Here is a 19,338-nt window from a genome sequence, read left to right as displayed (position 1 = left end):
GGCCTCCTGGAATTTCTCGCACCACTTGCTGTACGGAACCTCATCGATGGTCGGAAGTTGCTCCTCCAAGATCCAGGTTTTTGATCTCTATGGAGTCAACTGCCACGTCTATATTTTGGAGCTATGTTCGGGATACGGAGATTGTAGACGGGTGGACAGAAATGCCGGGTGAAAGAGTCTTGCTGGACATGATTGTTGGGTTTGACTCAAAATTGAGCGTCGAGAGGAGTTGAAAATTGTACTGTGCACTGTCGCTATTGTGTAAAGCGGATGGTCAATCTCGAGATTAAGGGTACCTCAACCGATCAAGTTGAGGGCTCATAACCTGTTGTGGTGATTTTGCATAGAGACTATATTCAATTTAATCTAACTACAGAGTCTGCTAGGACGAGATATAAATATGTGTTGGGAAAACTTCCACGGGTGCCCCGGAGAAGGTTCGGGTAAATAGATAAGACAAGGTTCTTATCTGTGGAAAGGGGACGACGATAAATGGAGAGAGGGGTAAACGAACTTTTTACCTAACTTAATATATAAAATTTCAGGACCAATTTAACACTGAGACTACGCATCACTACAGAAAGCATGCAGAGTCAGAGCCAATCAAAAAAGGGTTTCACAGTTGGCGAAATCTGGTACGGTTACAGGGGGAGATGGATGCCCTCTGTCTCCATCTAGGCACGGCACTTTCGGGCGCAATGATATCCAGGGCTGCTAGAGAGTATGCTTGGTGTTTAGGTTGCTTCAGAATGCAAGCCTTTGTGCATACATAGACCGCTCTTAGGTATCCTTGCTCTTTGTCGCGCTGCGCCGGGTCAAATACGAGGAAACCTCGGTGTTTGTGATCAAGCATTTCATCGATGGACAAGGCATCCACGCTTGAGGATTTGGTTTCAACAGACATCTGCCTCGAGCAGAATCCCGGGCCATTCCTAGCCATTCAAAGCGCCATATACACCATGTACTTCGTTGATGAAGGACTGCAGCTCTAAGTTTGGGAAGCTTGAGATGCGTTGGTAGAGCAGTATCTGCGAGCAGTTGGGAGGATGGGATAAAGATGGAACGCTGTGATATAGGGGAGATATCAAGCAGCACCGAGTATACAACATCATCAGTGAGTATCTTGTAAAAGACCAAGACGAAGCGATGTCCAACTATAGAGGAGACTAATGTGTGAAGCCCAAAGTGTCCCATCATTGCACCTGAGTGCAAAAGATGGGGTACATGGTCCTTAAATCCATGGGCATGGGCCAGTGTACTGATGTCATGTTGCGTGGAATTTCCACATGGTTAGGGCATTCCCTGGCCATCAGTATAGTATGATGGGGCAGTGTTGGATACTTGAAGCACCAGACCCGCCTCCTGGCCGCTTTTCCGAGTTGGCTAGAAAAGGGACCTTTAGGTTCGGGCCTGTGTCTGGAGGTCGAGATCTTCCAAACATTAGCTCGTTGGTTGCATGCTCTTCTAGAAAGTTGCCAGCAGTATACAGAATTGGCCAGTACATGCTCCTCGTTCTCCAGTACGTCGACAGGACATCCTGGTTTTCCATTTCCTTCTCTGCTATTCTCTTTCTACGTCTGTGCTTTTTCTCGTTTGGCACTTCCTCTTCCCTGTCTTTTTCGTTTCCTTGAATAGCCTTCTCTGTCTAAAGCTTGGCGCGTCTTTATGCATGGGTCATAGAAAGAAAGCAGAAATCGAGCCGAGCATACAACCACCAGACATAGAGTTAGAACATCGGTCGTTTGGCTTGCTGATATGCCGGGACTTGCTTGAAGCTCAAGTCTGTATGCTATCACAAATCACGCTCTTGTTCTACTTTATTTCTTTGTACTTTTCTCCATCAGACGATGGCCCCATCCTTGAACTTTGACCTGGCTCTCCCCTCGGCAGTTGGCAGTCTGATTGGCCGTCTCTAGCCTTTATTTTTATGCACGGCGTAGCCGCATGTGTGCCATGACCATCAAGAAAGGTAAGCCGAGCGCTGCAGCGTATTGATACGGTGCAAAAGGAAATAGATAAATAGTGTCTGGAGATCAGAACTTTTGGGGTTGAGCAAACCACCCTCGGCTTTTCATTTCAACGCCGTCTGCCTCTTTATCCGCGTCCTGGCTGTAACACTCCTGCCACATCCATTCCAATTCTCACCTTGGTTGGCGCTCTCATCTCCGGTTGCACTACTCTGTCCTCGCTCCAGCCATCATGCGCTTTCTCTGCCATATACTCCCACTCGCCGCGTTTCTCTTCGGGGCGGCCCAGGCTGGCGTTATAGGCGATAGAGAATATAACATTGAGCAACGTCCTGATGGCCCCCACTTGATCTATGACCCTATCTCAAGGGGCGAGACCAAAAGTAAGTTCTCTTTCAAAATGAAAGAACCCAACGCCCAACGATATGATTGCTAAGAATGATCCGATAGCCGACTAGATCATTTCCAAAATGCGCAAGGGTCGCAACCTTGGCCTCTTAGAGGAGGTTAGAATCTTCACCAACGACAAGGAGTGGGTGCCATCACTGGCACAGATAACTGTCTAAAACTCGCAAGCCAATTCAGAAATTCCTGGCAAGACACAAAGCTTGCAATAACTGGCAGCAAGAGCCCATCCACATTAGCTGTATTCTCTTGCTTGCCCGCGGTCGAGGATGAGACCCCTATCCCTGAATGCGCTGTTCGGGGCCTGGCGGGCGATGGCGAAGACCAGAGGGATACACTAGGTGCTCTATTTGCTGAGAGGAACTGAGATGACTCGCAAGCACGCCGTGCCGGCCGGGTCTTGGCTGCTGAGGAGACCCTTGAAGCTGCCATTAGATGCAGCGGGGCTCTATCAAATCACCGGGCTGTTTCGAGAGTCAGGTAGCATAGATTCCGAAGTTAGATTAGATTATAATTCCTCGTGCTATAGCATCGTCTAGAGATCCAAGCATCTTTAGGTTAGACCAACTTCGGATCCTCATTTGAGCCCCCTCCAGTTCTAAAGACTGCTATTTGATTTCTACGAAGACGAACACTACTATCGCCATTACCAATGCCATTACCAATGCCATTGGCATCCTTGTTTGTGCCACCCTTCAAATTCACCTTCACAGATAGACTCTCTAATTTAGATCCATTTTTCACCATACACAGCCCAGGCGAAAGCCGAGCGTTGCACAACGCGCCGACGGACTCTACACAGTCTACAGGCCCATCGCAACAAAGGAGCCTGGCGATATTCATTGCTCCACCGTAGATAAAAGTATAACAGGACGTACTGAATGTCCTAGAAGGAGAAATAAGTGATTGTTGAAGTTGTTCTCTGTCTATCTATCTCTTGCCTGAAGAGCGCATCTCAACCATCACTACCATGTCTAGATCAAGCACATGGGCCTTGGAAGAAGGCTCTTTATGTCTGATGCTAACTCTCATGTTTGGGCGAACTAGATCAGAGTCAACAATCCTAGTAACCCTGACTTAGGTTACTGACAAAGTAGCCTAGTCATCTTCTTCACTAGTGACGAGCCACAACGTCTAAAAAAGCCATCTCTGGCCAGAATTTGGGCTTTCTGTGAAAAGCAGGAAGCTCTTATCGCACGGGTTGGAGAATCTTTGATGGCCTTGACCCATCTGCAAGGAAGTCTATCAAGTCTTACTGCAAACCTCACAATATCAAACAAATAAAGACCGCTACGGGCATTGATGGCTGGAAGATCTTTTCAGGGCGTTACTACCGCGACAGTGTGGTGCCGATGCCAGGCAGAATCATACGCAAGACTAATGTTGGAGACAACTATTTGGGCTTGGCAATATTTAATGTTGTTTGTATGATATCTGTTACCCATCGCAGCTGCGCTTGTATGTAGGAAGAGCGATTCTTGCAACATAGGCAGCTTATAAGCCCGCTAGCCTCTAATACTTAAAAGCGATCACTTGCGCTCTGCTAACACTCCCGAACTAATAGTAATGGTTGTTCAGTGTATTTCTTCCAGCTATTCTTCGGACTTTAGCAACCATCTTTCAAACCACTTTACTCAAACCACCAATAACATCTTCAAACTCTAAAGAAGCCAATCTCGTCCTTACTGTCGCCGCTATCAAACAAAACCCAAAACTCAATATTCGAGAGGCCGCCAAGATCTACAGTCAGCCTTAGCACCTTATACGCCACAGAGTATACGCGCCAACTCTACGTGATTGGCTCCACCCGAAGAAGAGACTCTAATCAAGTTGATTTTGACCTAGGTTTGTGAGGATTCCTCCCTGCCTTAGTGGTGTTGAAGAAATAGCCAAGAATGCGATTCTGGGCAGCACTGGGCTTCACACCTCGTCTAGCGACAACCAGAGCTCAAGGCTTGTTTTAATCACACATATGGCTGGTGCCTCATGACCCCCAGGCAGTCTTGTTGAAGCTGGATGTCAAGTTACGAGCTCCAACACCTATCGGCCCTCTTTCTGAAGGGACCGACACTTAGGTCTCTTTGATGCCACACAACCCGACACAAGCCCTCTCACAGCCTGCCTATATCAAGGATCCTCGAACTGCCCATCATCAAGGAAGCTCTCCAACCCCAATTTGTGATGCTGTCGACCAGTTTGCAAACGGGAAACAGGCAATAATTCATGAGGTAGTGCTTTTATGTAAGGAGAACAAGTCACTGCAGTAGCAAATGAGACACCCAGCAAACGCCAGAGAGCCAAAAAGACACACATAAAACAAGGAGGAGCCCTTATTGTAGGCAATGCCCAGGGGATTCTAGCTCAAAAGGATGTCGATTGGCAGGTGGCTCAAGAAATGCGACAGAATGGTGGGTTGCGGCAGGCATTCAGCACTGTGAAAATCATGGGAAGACAGGCCACAATGGAAGAACCTGTTTAGAAGATGTAAAACCATATGTGGCAAATCTAACTGTAGTTATTTCAAATATATCTTTTTTGTTATCATATCGCAATGGAATAATGGATGCGAAGGGTATTGAGAAGTGTTCCGCTCACTCGTTAGCTTGTACGACAATTGTGAAACACTGCTGACTCAGCAGACATAGCGGAACCCATAATTAAGGCAGCTACTACGTGGGCATCAGGGTTTTTCTACACGGGCATCGGGCTTATGTGGGCATCAAATTTACACATTCTGATTGGCTAGAAATGTGTCTGTTAGTGCATTCTATGCTCTGGAATTCTGCCAATGTACCTCTCTCCCCTGGCCAATTCTATGGCTGATACTTATACAAAGAAATGTAAAAAGGACAGGATACTCTTTGTGTTGAAGACTTCACTGATATATGATTTCTTTATCCTATGTTATTACTCTTAAGTACTATGATGTAGCTGCACCTACTCAGGAAAACAACCTCATGACAGCCAGTAGAGTAAGGCAGAGAATGGCTGTATAGAGGCTGAGGTCACCTGGGAGCTGGGGGATAATCCTCTCAGAATAGGAAGAAGGGGTGTAGCTGACATCTAGAGAAGGATAGATAAAGATACTGAAGAATAACAAGCTTTGTATCTAATGGACAGAGAGGGAGATTGCATTGTATTTAGAGAATGAGAATCAAGTGGTTATATTTGGGTATAAAGGCAGCCCAAATAAATAGTATAGAGACAAAGGTTGTGAAATGGCCCTTCTAGAAGAAGAAATTCACAGCAACTGTGTGAAGAATCCTTGAGATTTGGCCCACTGTTAGTGCACATGCTTCACCGCCTTTATGGGCCTTGTACCTGTAAGCTAGAGCCAATCAGAGTGCATAAAGCCTGATGCCCACATAAGCCCGATGCCCGTGTAGAAAAAACCTGATGCCCACGTAGTAACTGCCATAATTAAAGAGAATTCTCATTCATACATTAAATTTCAATCCAGCCAATCGAGTAGTCACACCTCTCTTTTAAAGTAGAGCAAACAATAAATCATCATCACAATTAAGCGAAATCTTAGAACACACCTTCTGAAGTCTGGTGTAGTCTACTACTAACAGTTTGAACACGCATCCTAAAAACTAGGTAAATTAGGTGGTTTGCACGCTAACTACTAGCGTAAAAGTCTTATACGCTCACAAGGTTTTGACACTCTAATTGGTCACTTGGGCGCTCTAATGCTTCTAATCTTGTTCACTTGTCATTTTGTCCTAGTTAGCCTGGCTTTTGTGACACATTTACCCAGGTTCTTCGTTCGGCTATTCTTCGGGTTGCGAGAAGCTCCACTAAGCATGCATCGGCTCTAACCCTTAGACACTCAGAATCTCATCGTTAGCAGCAGAAACAGGCTGCCCAGATCTATTGCTGGTGTGAAAACGTGGCCGTGGGAGACAAAGCGAAAGAGCCAACAGGTATTGCACAGCAAACAAAGAAGGGTGGAAGCTGTCATGGAAATTAAAAAAAAAAAAGAAAAAAGAACAGAGAAAAAGAGAAAAAGACGCTTCATATTGAGCAAAGCCAAGGCGAAGAAAGAAGAAATGGGGCTGCTGAATTAGGCAGTTGCTACTTGCGTATAGGAAACCCGCCTGTGGGGGCCTTTGACTCCGATGATCCTCTTTTCCGAGTCCTGCTATGGTGTTGTGGTAACTTTCTGCATTCTACAAGGCCGACGACGTGCTCATAGCATGTAAGTCTAGGTTGTAGACCTTCTAGCGTTAGTTTTAGTCATTGTTAGTTAAGTGTAGGATGCACCTGCTTCATGCAGAATAGCCGACAGGTAATAGTGAGCTAAGAATATAGAGAGAAATGTGTAGGGTTAGCGGAACAGAGCCACACGGCGTAGGTCAAATATGGCAAGGTATGTATGCGTTGATTGACTCGACCTCTGAAGATTTATTCAGACAGTGGAGGTTTTCTTTCCCTAACCGAGTAATTCCTAGGCGGAGTGTCTCAATCCAAGATACCATATGATAGAAAGTTGGCCTTGGTCGCCGTCTGGGAGAAGCTGAAGAGGAAAGACATGAATACAGTGCATGTTGGCTGGTTGGGGGGCAAGCAGAAATGGCTGACGTTGTGAATTTGCTCATTCATCGATGTTATGACATGTGTAAACCTTCGTGTAGTCACCACCACACCACATATAGCGGGTGCTTGCCAGTAGCTATCCCGGATGCAGTAGAAATTCCACAACAGTTGGCTTCTCCCTTCTCCCCCCTCTCCCGAGGACGTCGGCTATGATAGCACAGCTGACATCACAAACGGAGTGTCGGAGACAGGGAGGTCGGATTGTGCCGCGTGGTGGCAAAAAAAGTGTCGTGCGTCTATTTTATCGATAGTACAGGATCAGTGCGGCATACCAGCCAGCACAGCCCTAGACCTACAGCCAGGCTTATTTATTACTGAGCAAATAGTGGCCAATGCCACAGAAGCGAATGCGACAAGACCCGAAACTGACAAACGGACAGCACCGCGTGGATTTCCACGAGCCTGCTACTTTTGTTGTTGCAATGATATGATGGCTTGTGAAATGAGACAAGTTCAACGCACGAAGCATTGGCTTTTAAATGATGATGGCAGTGGCCAACCCTGCCACACGCCGTGGAAGGCTAAACAGGCTGTCCAAAGGCTGGTGATAACACTCTTAGATAATATGGAGCTATTCACTTGCGTTGATCCTTTAAAACCATAGGCAGTGAGGGCCAAGGCTTGGCTTTGTTTAGAATGAGTGGTAAAGCCTGTCCTGCCCATTATACGCTGGGTACAGCATATACATTGGTGATGGCATGTCAAGGCCTCTTCGGCTTTTTCACCCGATGTTCGCATTGGCCCAAAATGTGACTGAAGGGAACAGGGTAGTGTACTGTGGCGCTACAAGGCATAGGCTGCGCGCGATGCTGGTCTATTCACGTTTTCTTTTTGAAAGCGAAGTGCAAAATATGAGTGCGGCGTGGAACAAGTTATGCCCTTGCTTAGAACTCTCGCTTTGTTTGTGGAACATGTGTCTTGGAATATCTACAGTGATTGAAACCTCTCCTCAAACTACAGTCCTGTAGGAGACAAGCAGTCGTGGCAAGCTATCACCTCTGATATCTCATAATGACCTGGTTTTAATTAGACAGAGACTGAGACCAGATAGGCGCTAAACCTGCGTATGCTATGTGAACTAATATAATTCAGGAAATAATAAGGAACTGACTTTATGGCCTCGTCTGGTTATAAGTGCCAATAAGACTAAAACTAACGCCATATTTGCCGCCGCAGCGGTAACGCACGATTTAGTCCATCAGATCCGAGCGCCTCTGTGGCCCACGCTGTGGCTGTACTTCGTGGAGGCTCGCACTAGACCCAAGCTTGGCTGAGGTATGTGTTCGTTTGCACAGTCTCGCGCTTGTCCAGGCCGGCATGGGTTCAGCCCTGCACATAAAGCAGCCATGAATATTTTAAGTGCTGCCAAAACCCCATGAACCTATAGCGAGGCATTCGGCAAGGAATGTTGCCAAACGTGTATGGTGGAGTCATGCATCTAGTTTTCCGGGTAGACGCGTGTAGATATGTCGTCTGGCCGACGCAATTGGCAAGCAATGAATGCCTACTGTCACAACTAGCCTGATGAACATCTGTCGCCACTTTTATCTAATGGACTACCACGCCTTTCTTCTGCAACAATCTATCTCCAACTGCGCAGGTCTCAAGTAGTCAAGGCTTTCCTGCTTGGTGCATAGCCTCCGCATCGAGAGGAGCCTATGCTTCCTTACATTGACTACCCAAGTTGTACGAGTCTTGCTTACTCCGGTGTATGCACGGAACTGAACGAACGAAGTCATGTTGCCAGTGCCAGTGCATAGATCATGGTTGGCTAATGGCTTGGTGCACTTCTCAAGTAAGAGAGCAAAGAGATAGTCCGTGGCCTCCGCTAAGTCTCGGGACGGACGGAGGAAGCACCGATCGGTGCCTGCAAAGAATTGTGGGAGGTGGTTGAGAAGGGGTTAAATAGCCAGCCTATGTCGACCAAACTTGGGAGGCTATGAAGGTTAGAAAATTCACCTCATGTCACTCATACCCTCATACTTTCCCTCCATTCTGATATATTCTCTTTCTAACTAACTATCACTATGAAATTTTCCCTCTCCTCCTTGTCGCTGGCCCTGTCGCTATGCACTGCCGTTCAGGCTGGCGAGCTCACTGAGACAGGCGACCTTGCCCAGGCTAGTAGAAGACCTGCCCTGGCCGCCGACCTAGCTGAAGCTAGCGGTTCTGCTCAGGTTGAGAGCCCTGCCCAGACTGGCAGCTTTGCCCAGGCTAGTGGCCCTACTCTAGCCGTCGACTTGCCTCAGGCCGAGGAACTTGTTGAAACTGACAGCAACACTCAAGCTGGCGACCTTGTCCAAGATGAGAGCCCTACTCTGGCTGCTGGCTTTGTTCAAGCTGACGACTCTACTGAGCTTAGCGGCTCTGTTCAAGATAATGACCCTACTCTCGCTAGCGGCCTAGCTGAGGCTGGCGACCTTGTGCAAACTGCCAGCCCCGCTCAGGATAGCGACCTTACTGAAGCTGATCGTCCAGCTCGGGTTACGGACGTCATGGCGGACCATGGATACGACGTCCGAACTTGGAGAGACAAGCTCTTGGTCTTCTCGCTGGGATATGAAGAAGATACCGAATTTGTGGATATCATATCTTTCTACCCCAGATGCAAGGCTGCTATCATTGAGACTTCTAAGAACGACAAAGAGCCTGAGCATGAGAATAAGCTGAGCCTGACAGAGGTCTACAATACTCTCGCAAAGAGAAGAGGCGCAGAGCCTAATGAGATGAGATTGGTGGTTTTTGATGTCGAGAAAGAAGACACTGAAACCGACGAGGTCATTGCCGAAATACGCAGGGGTCGTAACGTTGGCACCTGGGAGGAGGTTAGAATTCTCCTTGGCGAGGAAGAGTGGGACAGGATCCTTGCCACTGAGTACTATGTGAAGCTGTTGCAGGTAGTCAATAGGCCGGTCCAGAGAATAATCATCAGAACCAGGGACCATGTTGACTGGCGAGGAAATGTCATCTATACCAACCGTATCTTCTTTTCTCTTGGGCCGTTGGAAAGGAAGACTCCTGTCCCTGGAACTACTACCGAAGTTTTGGCCACTGAAACCTACCCGGAAGTTTATGAAAAGGATCAAGAGGCTGAATTCATGGCTTTGTTTGCCGAAGAGGATGAAAGCGAGGATGAGCTTCAGGCCGAGATGGCCCACAAGCGTGCCAACTAGATTTTCGATGCTGAGCAAAACAGACAACCTCCAGCTTCTTTTGGCTCTTGCAAAGAGCGGCGAGAAGGTTGTCTAATCAATTAAATATGAGGGAGGAACTTTGTACGATCAGGCTATCGCTTCAATGACTGACCATAGACTTTTGGGCTGTGAGACACAATATAATATCAAACTTGAATTTTACTAAACAATGCCTGCGTGAGTTGTGACTTTTGACCAAGCCGCTGCCTTAGAGAGCTGTCCTTGTAGAGATCTAGGTGTCTTGATGTGCTTTTGGCTTTGCACAAGGTAGCGTCAGCCTTGTAGATTAAGTATTACAGATCGTAGGCGCCATAGATGAGCTACAGCTAATAGAGGGGTACTTCCCGCTTGAGCTATATTTCTAGGGCTCAACTCTGACCAGAGTCTTTGAGGCTCTCTATAAAAGGGGGAGGTCGACTCTTGAAGCATGGGCTGCCTGGTCTTTGGCGGTCTTGACCTGTCTGCAGGAAAATCTACTAACTTGTGCTCCGAACCTGTCTACATGACGTATCTACGACTGGCATCATAAAAGCTGGACATTTGATACTGAAATTATTCCAATATTTGTGTTATCCCAGTAAGTTGGGCTTGGCAATATTCAAGGTTATTTGCATGACGTGCATTACCCACCACTAACTAACTTAGTGTCACTTCTGCATCAATCATATCGTCTAGTAGCGTGGCCTAGCCATGTGCTCAGTATGATATCGTAACTGGAAAGGGCTTTACTTGACTTCCAGAGTCCTTCTGCTAGCCCTCTATATGAATCCCATGATCAAGCGCGCAGCCTAAGATACAGCCAAGCCCCACCCCCCCCCTGCCAAGCTGCGTTCATTCAGCTCAACCTCGTCTTTCCATGTGCAAAACACTACTGAAGATATGAATGAGTGACATTGTGATGGCAGGCAGAAGAAGGAAGCAGCTACTTTCACAGCATATTAGGAATCGCAAAGAGGCTGCTGCGTGCCGTTTTGCATAGAAGAGACGGAATACTCCCATTACATCAATGATAAAGCATCCCTGTTGTTATTTACTGTTTTTTTGCTAGAATAGGCCTGCTGACTTTTGCACCTGGATAAACACTAGCCAGCTAATTTCAAATTAATACGATCCCTCCTCCAGCTTGTAATCGGGGGCCGAGATTTTCTATCCTATGTTGTGACCGAAATCTTTGGTTCTGATCTATACGAATCGGCACGGCCACTGAAATACTTTGAACTATACCTGAAATAAAGGCCATTGCCCAAGTCTAGCATTTCCGCATCCCTATGCAAAATCTGGAGCGGAATATCTGAAGCGGGATATCGAATTTGAGACAAATCCTGCCGACGGACTACCCGTATCCTGCGGTGTGTCATGAAAAATGCCTCTATTTTCTGGTGTGGCTGACAAGGTAAATAGATTAAGGTTGCATCAAGGCTCGAAATAGTAGATAGAAGAAAAAGCAGAAATTCATCCGTCCGCCCGCTGCTTAAACGGGAAATACGGCACATTAATGATCTGTTGAGAACATAGTAGAGTTGGGTTGGTGCTTGTGAAGATCTGTTTTTCTATGGGTTGTGCAAGAGTCGCTAGAGTCGATGTTGATAGTTGAAGAGTAATAGCATCGCTTTATCGAACAGCGCATTAAGAGTGAGAGCGAGGATGGAGCGCTGTGAGGAGGACACAGAAGACGGTGGTTGGATGTGGGAAAACAATTGGTTGAAGAGGACGAGATAATGTAAGTACCATAACGCCATGTCATTGGCTGTGCAATGCTTGTACAACATTGATGACTCAGCAAAATATTTCTCCTCAAGGGGAGGCGGCATTCATTATTGAGCCGGCGGACCGAAAAGACTGATTTTAAATTAAACCTCCACGCAATCTTTTCTCAAAAGCAAGATCTGGATGGCCTAGGAGCATGGGATGGATGACCTGCACTTCTGCCGGAAACTCTCAACTAGTGGCTCTACAGTATTGAATAAAATGTACAGTGGGTAATGCTCCTTTTTAAACTAAAGTTCTTTGGAAAGTAAACATTCCGGGATAATTAGCACTCCTTATTTCTTGTTTTGGCTTGGATTTCATTCAATGTAGGCCTAAGCACCAAGCGCTAGACCTACATGTGCTATTTGAACTAGCAAAGTTTAGGACAAAAAGGAACGGACTTCACCCTCACAAGTGTCAACAAGACTAAAACTACCGCGACATCTGCCGCCGCAGTAGTGATGCAGAGCCCAGCCCATTGGTTCTAAACAGCTCCGTGCTCTAGGCTGTGACTGTGCTTCCTAAGGGCTTAGGCTAGACTTCGGCTTAGCCCATACATATGATGGAGGTCTGTATAGATTTGCCCAATCCCGCGCTTATCTAGGCTAACATGTTTTCAACCCTGTACACAAACAGAAATGAAGCTGCCAGGTGCTACCACGAACCCATTATGCTATAGACAAAGCCTTAGAGTATTCGATCTAGAGGGGGGCGTATGTTACTAAACATGCATGCGTCAATGTGTCCTGTAGTCATTGCAATAGACAAGCCGTATAGGTCTACTTATAACTTGTTTGATTTACATCGGTCCAAGTTTTTCACCACTTGATCACCATGTCTTTATCCCAGAATGGTCCTTGGCTGGTGGCTTGGCGTTGGAGCAATCAGAGCTTCCCGGATTCCCATCGTAAAGAGCTCGCGTCAAGCCGAGCCTGTAAACACTAGTCCCATCTCCTTCAGTTACATGATATTTGCTTGCTTGAGTGTGTGCACGGAACTCCATGAAGTTGGTGGCGCCAGCGCATAAGTCATAGTTGACGGGTGGCTTAGCCCGCTTTTATAGCAAGGGAGTTACAAGCTAACCGTATTCTTGATTAAGCCTTGGACCGGCCGGGGGAAGCACCGCTCCACGTCTGCGAATAATCGTAGAAGATAGTCGAATAGTTATTAAATAGCTAACCTATGACCATGGAGTTCAAGAGGTTACAAGTCTTTGGATATTCACCTCCTGGCGCTAATACCCCAATACTCCTACCCAATACTCTTTTCCATTCTTACTTCTTTTTTTCCTGGCTGCGACTATGATACTGTCATTCTCCTCTCTGTCCTTTGCTCTGTCACTTTTCAGTCTTGCTCAAGCTGGAGACTTGGCTGAGGATGGTGATACTATTCAAGCCGATGTCGTTGGTCGGGCCGGCAGTCTCCCTCAGACTGGTGATATCCTGGGGGCCCATGGTTACGAAGCTGAAGTTTGGCAAGACGTGTTTTTCGTTTACTCTTTGGGATATGAAGAGGGTTGCGAATTTATGGATGCGATGACTTTCCACCCTAACCAGAAGGCTGCCACCATTTACATGACTAAGAACGACGACGAGCCTGATCATGAGAATAAGCTTAGTCTTACAGAGATCTACAACGCCCTGGCAAAAAGAAAAGGTACGGAGCCCGGCGAAATGAGAGTGGTAACTTTTGAGGTCGAACTAGCAGACAAGGAAACCAACGGCCTCATTGCTGGAATACGCAAAGATCGGAACCTTGGCCCCTTTGAGGAAATTAAAATCCTCCCTGGCGCCGACGAATGGGATATGATTGCGACCACCCAGTACTATGCCAAGCTGCTACAGGTTGTCAACAGGCCGATCCAGAAAATTGTCATTAGAAACAGGGACCACTTCGGCTGGTTGAGCGAAGTCACCCACATCAACCGTGTTTCATTCTCTTTAGCGCCACCAGAGAATAAAACCCCTGTTCCAGGAACTGCTACTGAGGTCTCAGCTGCAGAAGTTCAGGCAGAATTTGATGATGAGGAACAGGAGGCTGCACTGGAGGCTCTGTTTGCTACGGATGAGGAAAGCAGGGACTTGTTTCAGGCTGAGATAGGCCGCAAGTGCGCCAGCCGAATCTCTGATGTTGATAGTGATGTCTAATTCCCAGCTTTCTAGCTTTAGGGGAAGAAATTCGGCAATGGCGTTTGGCAAATTAACGTGGACGAGGTCTATACTGTTTAGCTATCACTTCAAGCAGTACCGGCAGCGAACATCCAGTACTATGGATAGCAAGCAGCGCGACCAAGTTGTAGTTAGTGAAGGGACATGGTAAATATAATATACTTCGGTGTTTCGTATTTACAATATATTTGTTATCGGCTTACAAATCACGGTCAATAGGCCAAATGGCGAACTGATACATGATTTCAATAACCTAAGAGGGCAAATGTGATAACGTGTCTGTTATGTCAATAATCTGGTGTCAAATCTGCCGTATGTCGTTGCTTCGTTGGCATATGTTTTCAGCTACTCTTAGATTTATCACTGAATAAACTGTAGCCAATGCAACGGAACGCCACGTAAAAGGGATCAAAACTGATGGACGAATTGCACCAAGTAGATTTCTACAAGGCCGCTAATTGCATCGTTACAGAGATCACCTGCAAAATGAGACAAGTTTGGCACGCAAAACACTGGCCACTTATTGAGAATAATATCGGTTAACCTTTCTACGCGTGCAAAATATAATAGGAACTAATTAGCATGGGCTTTACTTTGCAAGAAAAGCTTCAAAAAGAATTAGAATACATCCACAAAGACCGATTAAGATATATATTTACTCATCACAGCCTGATAGAGCAGGTTGTATTTGTTAAAATGAGGTATGAAGCCTTCACTCCTCAGTTTATGCTACCATTATGATAGTATGCCGAGCTCTCTTGGGCCTAGCCACCAAGTAGCCGTCAATATTAGCCCTGATTTGTGGCCGCAATTTTTAGTTTCTGATCTCTATGAATACAAGTCTATATTACTAGCCATCGCTAAACTATAGGCCATAGCTCAGGTCTAGGGCCTAAGCATCGTCACTGCCAGGTGCCGTACAAAATTGGGAGCGGAGTATCTAAAGCGGGATATCGAAGTTTGCCCAAATCCCGCCTTCGGACTACCCGCATCTGCTTACCCTGATAAAATAAATCCCTGGTCTGCAGTGTGGTCTAATGGCGGAGTAGGCAAAGGCTGCCAAAAGCTAAAGACAACAGGACATCAAATAGCAAGAGGCTCATTAGTCCCTGCGGGCGCCATACTATGCATTAAACCAAATTAGATACGTACGAGAATTGGGTTATAACTGTAGAAATAGAGTCTTCTACAAATCTTGGGAAAGTATGCAGGGCTGGCTTATGTTGAGTTGACAGATAAGAGTATAGCAGTGACTGTGTTATTAAACGGTCATTCAAAGAGACGAAGGGGGGTAAGGAGAGCAAGAGTATTCTGTTTCTGATGAGAATACATAACATGGTGGTTGCGTATGAGAAGGGAAATGGCTAAAGGGGATGGGATGGGATGATCTAAGGCATAGGCTGTACGACGCTTGTGCAATGCTGATTACTCAGCACAGATTCTTGACGTACAGCAAGCGGAGGCGGCTTTCATAATTGAACCGCTACACCGAAAAGACTAGTCTTTCCTTTTGAAAGCAAGAACTAAGATCTAATATCACGCAAATCATGGATATGGCGGGCGAGTATCCTAGGGGTAAACTATGGCTTTGCTGAGATTATCAGCTAGTGCCTAGGTAGTGATGTTGATCACATATGTGCAATAGGTAACGCTTCTTTTTTAAGCTACAACATCCGCCATATGGGCATAGAAAGGCTAGAACTTGTGAGTCCTTGTGTGATGAGTTTGGTTTCATCCAATAACAGGCTTTCAGGTTGAGGCTAAGCGCTAGCCGTAGCACCTATGCACGCTCTTCAAACTAAACACATCTAGGACAAAAAGGAACGGACTTTGCAGCCTCAGGTACGAAACTAACGCTACATCAATGCAAGGTTCAAATCATTGATCTTTAGCACCTCTGTGCTTTACTCTGTGACTGAGCTAGGCCTAAGCTTGGTTCATATAATCGGCTGTGGCGTGTACGCACTTGTGCAATCCTGTGCTTATTTGGCCCGAAATTCCTTCAATCCCATGTACGAATGCTGTTAATCGCAGTAGGCACTTCTATATCCGGACGTCTTGCCGAGCATTCGGGTAAGCATTTGCCAGGGGAAGAGCTATCTGGTTCTCTAAACAGACGCTCATAGATGCGTTAGTTGAACGACGCAATGAGCAAATCATACATGCATGTTTAGCTTAAACTTTTTCATCTGCACCTGCGAAAATCAATATTTCGCTAGTTGACCAACATACCTTCTTTTTAGCACAATCTATCCCTCATAGACCAACGTTGAAACAATCAGGGCTTTCCTACTCTGTAGTGCAAGGCCCCGCATCAAGCTAGGCCTACATCTGCGCATACAACATACCCGAGTTTTACGATCTTGTATGCACGGAACCCCATAAAGTCATGGTACCAGTGCATAAGCCATAGCTGGATGATGGGGTAGCCCGATTTTACAGTAGCGGCGTAACAAGGTTACCCATATTCTCTGTTAAGCCTTGAGCCATATGGGGGAATTGCTGCTCGGAACTCAAGAATAGCTTTATGAGGTGGTTAAGAAGCTGATAAATAGCTGGCCTTTCGCCACAAGACTTTGCCGGTAGTGATTCTTTGAATATCCATCTATCGCCCACACCTTTTTACTCCACCACACTCTTTCTTATTCAAATATTCTTTTCCTGACCGCGACTATGAAATTCGCCTGCTTCTTTTCCCTCGCCTTGTCACTTTGCGGCCTTGTTCAGGCTGGAGACTTGACCAGTCATGGCGATATTGCTCAATCTAGCGGCTATACTCAAGCCGACAACCTCCGTCGGACTGGCCTCTCCCGTCGGGCGGCTAGCGGTGTTCTGGAGGACCATGGCTACAAAGTTGATATTTGGAGAAACAGATTTATAGTTTCCCATCCGGCATATACCGGCGGTTTCTCATATTTGTATGCGATGGCTTTCTCCCCTAAGTTGAAGATTTCCACCATATATATGGCTTGGACTGATGAAGAACCTGATCATGAGAATAAGCTCAGCCTCACGGAAATTTACAATGCTCTCGCAGAGAAAGAAGGCATGAAGCCAGATGAGATGAGATGGGTGACCTTTGAAGTCGTGGTAGGAGACTTCGAAACCGACCTGCTCATTGACTCAATACGTCAGAATCGCACCCTTGGTTCTTTGGAAGAGGTTCGAATTCTTCCCGGGGACAAAGAATGGGATATGGTTGCTGCTACCCAGTACTACACAAACCTGCTGCAAGTCATCAACAAGCCAGTCCAGAAAATGCTCATCAGAAGCATAAATTCCGGCAGACCATGGGAAAAAGTCAACTATGTCAACCGTATATTCTTTTCTTTTGGGCCGCTGGAACCTAAGACTCCTGTCCCTGGAACTGCTGCTGAGGTCTCCGCTACTGAAACCAAGCCGGAATCTGATGAGGAAGAGCAGGAAGCTGCATTGGACGCTCTATCTGCTGAAGAGGAGGCAAAGGAGAATGCGTTCTAGGATGAGATGGCGAGGCGAACGTTTTGTACCGGTAGGCCATCATTCCAACACTCCTAATGGATTTTTAGGTTGCTAGACACAATGTAATTTTACACTTCATTGATATCGAATCATTCCAATAAAGCCCATGGTCCTTGACCGACGAGCTGCCCGAAGACATGTTCTCTTTCACAAACAAGTCATCTTCTAATTTGTGCAACCTAGCGCTAGTGCCGGAGGTCTAGTTCAATGGCAGCCTAGCTGGTTTAGGGATAGTTTTCACCAACGGCAGTAGCACGCAAAATTGCCGTCATGAGCTGTGTCGGATCGCTAGAGGCTACAATTTATGAATAAGTGCTCATCTCTTGAAGAGAAAAGCAAAGTTTTCATATTCAGAGCTTTCGAAATGGGCAAACCAACCCTAACAGTCAAGCTTGTTTGTTAGGGTTATGGCAAAAATATGTGCCCCTAGATAGTTACTTCTAAACACAATAATTTTTAGAGTGTTCCTATTCGCACCATAATAGTTTCCTACTCGCACATGAAAATTTAATGCCCCACTCTATAACATCCCTTTCCTCCTCAATTCAAGAAAGTCTACTCTGGGCCTCTTGCGCCGAATGTTGTATGTAGCCTCCTTCCCTCCCTCTGCCTCCTGTGGTCCCTCCTGCAGTGTCTCCTGTGATACCTCTTGTGGTGCCTTCTTTGGTGATATCGTCAGTGTCATTTGCCGTGTTTCCGTCTTTCCTTTGCCTTGAATTGTCTCCACATCCTGCTGATCCATCGCCGCAAGGCTATCGCCATACTCCCATTGACTGAGTTGGCGCCATATTGAAGCAGTTGTACGGCGGGAGCTTTGGTCTGGAATCGGCTGTATAACAGGGGATGGTGACGGGATGATTGTTTGACCTTCGTAGACAGACTGAGATGACGGAAAGACACGTATTTCATCTTCACTGAAGGTTGCAGTGTTTCGAGGGCGCCCACGCCCACGTTGAACAACTTCTGGCTCTTGAATCAAGAATATATCGTTGTCCTCAGTGATTTTGTCGTCTAGCCACCAATACGAATCAATTTCGTCCTTCAAAATAGCTTCTTTTCTGTCTTTTTTTGCTAGAATTTCATGGGCACCAGGCAAACCATATTGCTTCCGACAAATGCCAGCACAAGAGCGTATAAGAGGCTTACAAGTAGGCAGACCTGAATCCTGTACACCTGCAATATAGCGGTGTTGCTTAGCAAGAATATTACCACAGGCATATGATACTTCACGAGGGATATTGCCAAGCCAATTTGCTGTGTGACTTTGTCGAACACGCTCCTTTTGCTTAGAAACTTGATAGTTAGTGCCAAGATAGCGTACAAATCACCTGATTTATCTAGTTTTTAGTGTACAAGTTTAAATCGTTAATAGACTTTAGAAGATGGGCTTTAGATTTCACTTGATTGTGATATTCATTTTTAGCTTCTTTACTCAAGTTTGGTTCCACTTTAAAAGTCTATATGCCTATTTTATTGGCCAGACTATTGTCAGATTGGTTATGTGATTGGTTCAATTACTTGGTGTTAAGTGGGGCATTAAATTTTCATGTGCGAGTAGCAAACTATTATGGTGCGAATAGGAAAACTCTAATTTTAGGGTTACTCAGCGGTAGAGCATGCTTAGTATCCATATTATCTTGTGATATAGTTAACATCTCTATTAATTAGCACTGCTCTTTGCCGCACTTCATCAGGTCGCATTTAGACAAACTCAGTGTCTACCATCATAGTGATACATCACCATGTATGGACAGC

General features: G+C 46.1%; 4 protein-coding genes across 4 annotated transcripts; all 4 read left to right on the top strand.

Annotated features, from left to right (window-relative positions):
- Positions 1 to 2,437: 2,437 nt before the first annotated feature.
- HOO65_070295 (uncharacterized protein) lies at positions 2,438 to 2,739 on the top strand (the record flags this gene model as incomplete). The annotated part of the gene is made up of 2 exons (XM_071005210.1): positions 2,438 to 2,499; positions 2,553 to 2,739. The coding sequence occupies 2 exons, from the start codon at positions 2,438 to 2,440 to the stop codon at positions 2,737 to 2,739; spliced, it is 249 nt and encodes an 82-aa protein (XP_070857013.1).
- Positions 2,740 to 8,998: 6,259 nt separating this feature from the next.
- Positions 8,999 to 10,144, top strand: HOO65_070294 (uncharacterized protein; the record flags this gene model as incomplete). The annotated part of the gene is made up of 1 exon (XM_071001297.1): positions 8,999 to 10,144. One exon carries the CDS (start codon positions 8,999 to 9,001, stop codon positions 10,142 to 10,144), a length of 1,146 nt encoding a protein of 381 aa, XP_070857012.1.
- Positions 10,145 to 13,215: 3,071 nt separating this feature from the next.
- On the top strand, positions 13,216 to 14,061 carry HOO65_070293 (uncharacterized protein; the record flags this gene model as incomplete). The annotated part of the gene is made up of 1 exon (XM_071001296.1): positions 13,216 to 14,061. One exon carries the CDS (start codon positions 13,216 to 13,218, stop codon positions 14,059 to 14,061), a length of 846 nt encoding a protein of 281 aa, XP_070857011.1.
- Positions 14,062 to 16,755: 2,694 nt separating this feature from the next.
- On the top strand, positions 16,756 to 17,562 carry HOO65_070292 (uncharacterized protein; the record flags this gene model as incomplete). Its single annotated transcript, XM_071001295.1, has 1 exon — positions 16,756 to 17,562. One exon carries the CDS (start codon positions 16,756 to 16,758, stop codon positions 17,560 to 17,562), a length of 807 nt encoding a protein of 268 aa, XP_070857010.1.
- Positions 17,563 to 19,338: the final 1,776 nt, after the last annotated feature.

The sequence above is a fragment of the Ceratocystis lukuohia genome, assembly GCF_044167205.1.
Source record: "Ceratocystis lukuohia strain C4212 chromosome Unknown Supercontig7_pilon, whole genome shotgun sequence".
Lineage (NCBI taxonomy): Eukaryota > Fungi > Ascomycota > Sordariomycetes > Microascales > Ceratocystidaceae > Ceratocystis > Ceratocystis lukuohia.
The sequence above is the reverse complement of the archived record's forward strand: the minus strand, read 5'-3'. Positions and strand labels throughout refer to the sequence as shown.